The 563-nt window shown below is 42.5% G+C and overlaps 1 protein-coding gene across 4 annotated transcripts in view; it reads left to right on the forward strand.

The window, feature by feature from the left end:
• The window catches only part of FGFR3 (fibroblast growth factor receptor 3), a 94,878-nt gene that overhangs the window by 61,290 nt on the left and 33,025 nt on the right, over window positions 1–563 (forward strand). For all 4 annotated transcript variants that reach the window (XM_018558723.1, XM_018558720.1, XM_018558721.1 and 1 more), the window contains exon 4: window positions 252–421. In XM_018558723.1, the coding sequence (XP_018414225.1) occupies window positions 252–421 (170 nt within the window). The remainder of the gene's footprint in view (window positions 1–251; window positions 422–563) is intronic.

The raw sequence follows: 563 nt of genomic DNA on the forward strand, positions 1-563 counted from the left end.
GAATCCAGCCCCTCCCCTGTCACGGCAGAGAGCCGTGACAGGATCGAGAAGTGAGCGAACACCGGCATGTCTTCGCTCACCTCCCGATCTACTGATCCGAACTGTGACAGTCTCATTGTCACAGGTCGGCTAGAACTATGAGGTGAGTGAAATGCACTCACCTCATAGTTCTCCTTTTAAGAACATTTTATTGTCTCTTAAAATAAAAAAATAAAAATTGTAATATTAGATTTCTAATCTGCTCATTCTAGAACCTCCATACTGGACACAGCCGGAAAAACTGGAGAAGAAACTTTATGCCCAACCAGCCGCTAGTACCGCCCGCTTCCGCTGCCCTGCTGCTGGGAAGCCTCTGCCCAGCATTTATTGGCTGAAAAATGGGAAAGAATTCAGAGGGGAGCATCGGATTGGTGGAATCAAGGTATTTATATCTGGCCTCTAATTTGCATTATTGAAACCAGGATTGTTTTGGTTTGCTATTGGTGTCCAGCTTGTAAACCACTTACAAAATCACACATCTGTCCTGCTTTTTTTTTTTTTTTTTTTTTTTTTTTTTTTTTTTT

This window comes from Nanorana parkeri, unplaced genomic scaffold, assembly GCF_000935625.1.
Source record: "Nanorana parkeri isolate BGI_ZX_2015 unplaced genomic scaffold, ASM93562v1 scaffold354, whole genome shotgun sequence".
NCBI classification, from domain to species: Eukaryota; Metazoa; Chordata; class Amphibia; order Anura; family Dicroglossidae; genus Nanorana; species Nanorana parkeri.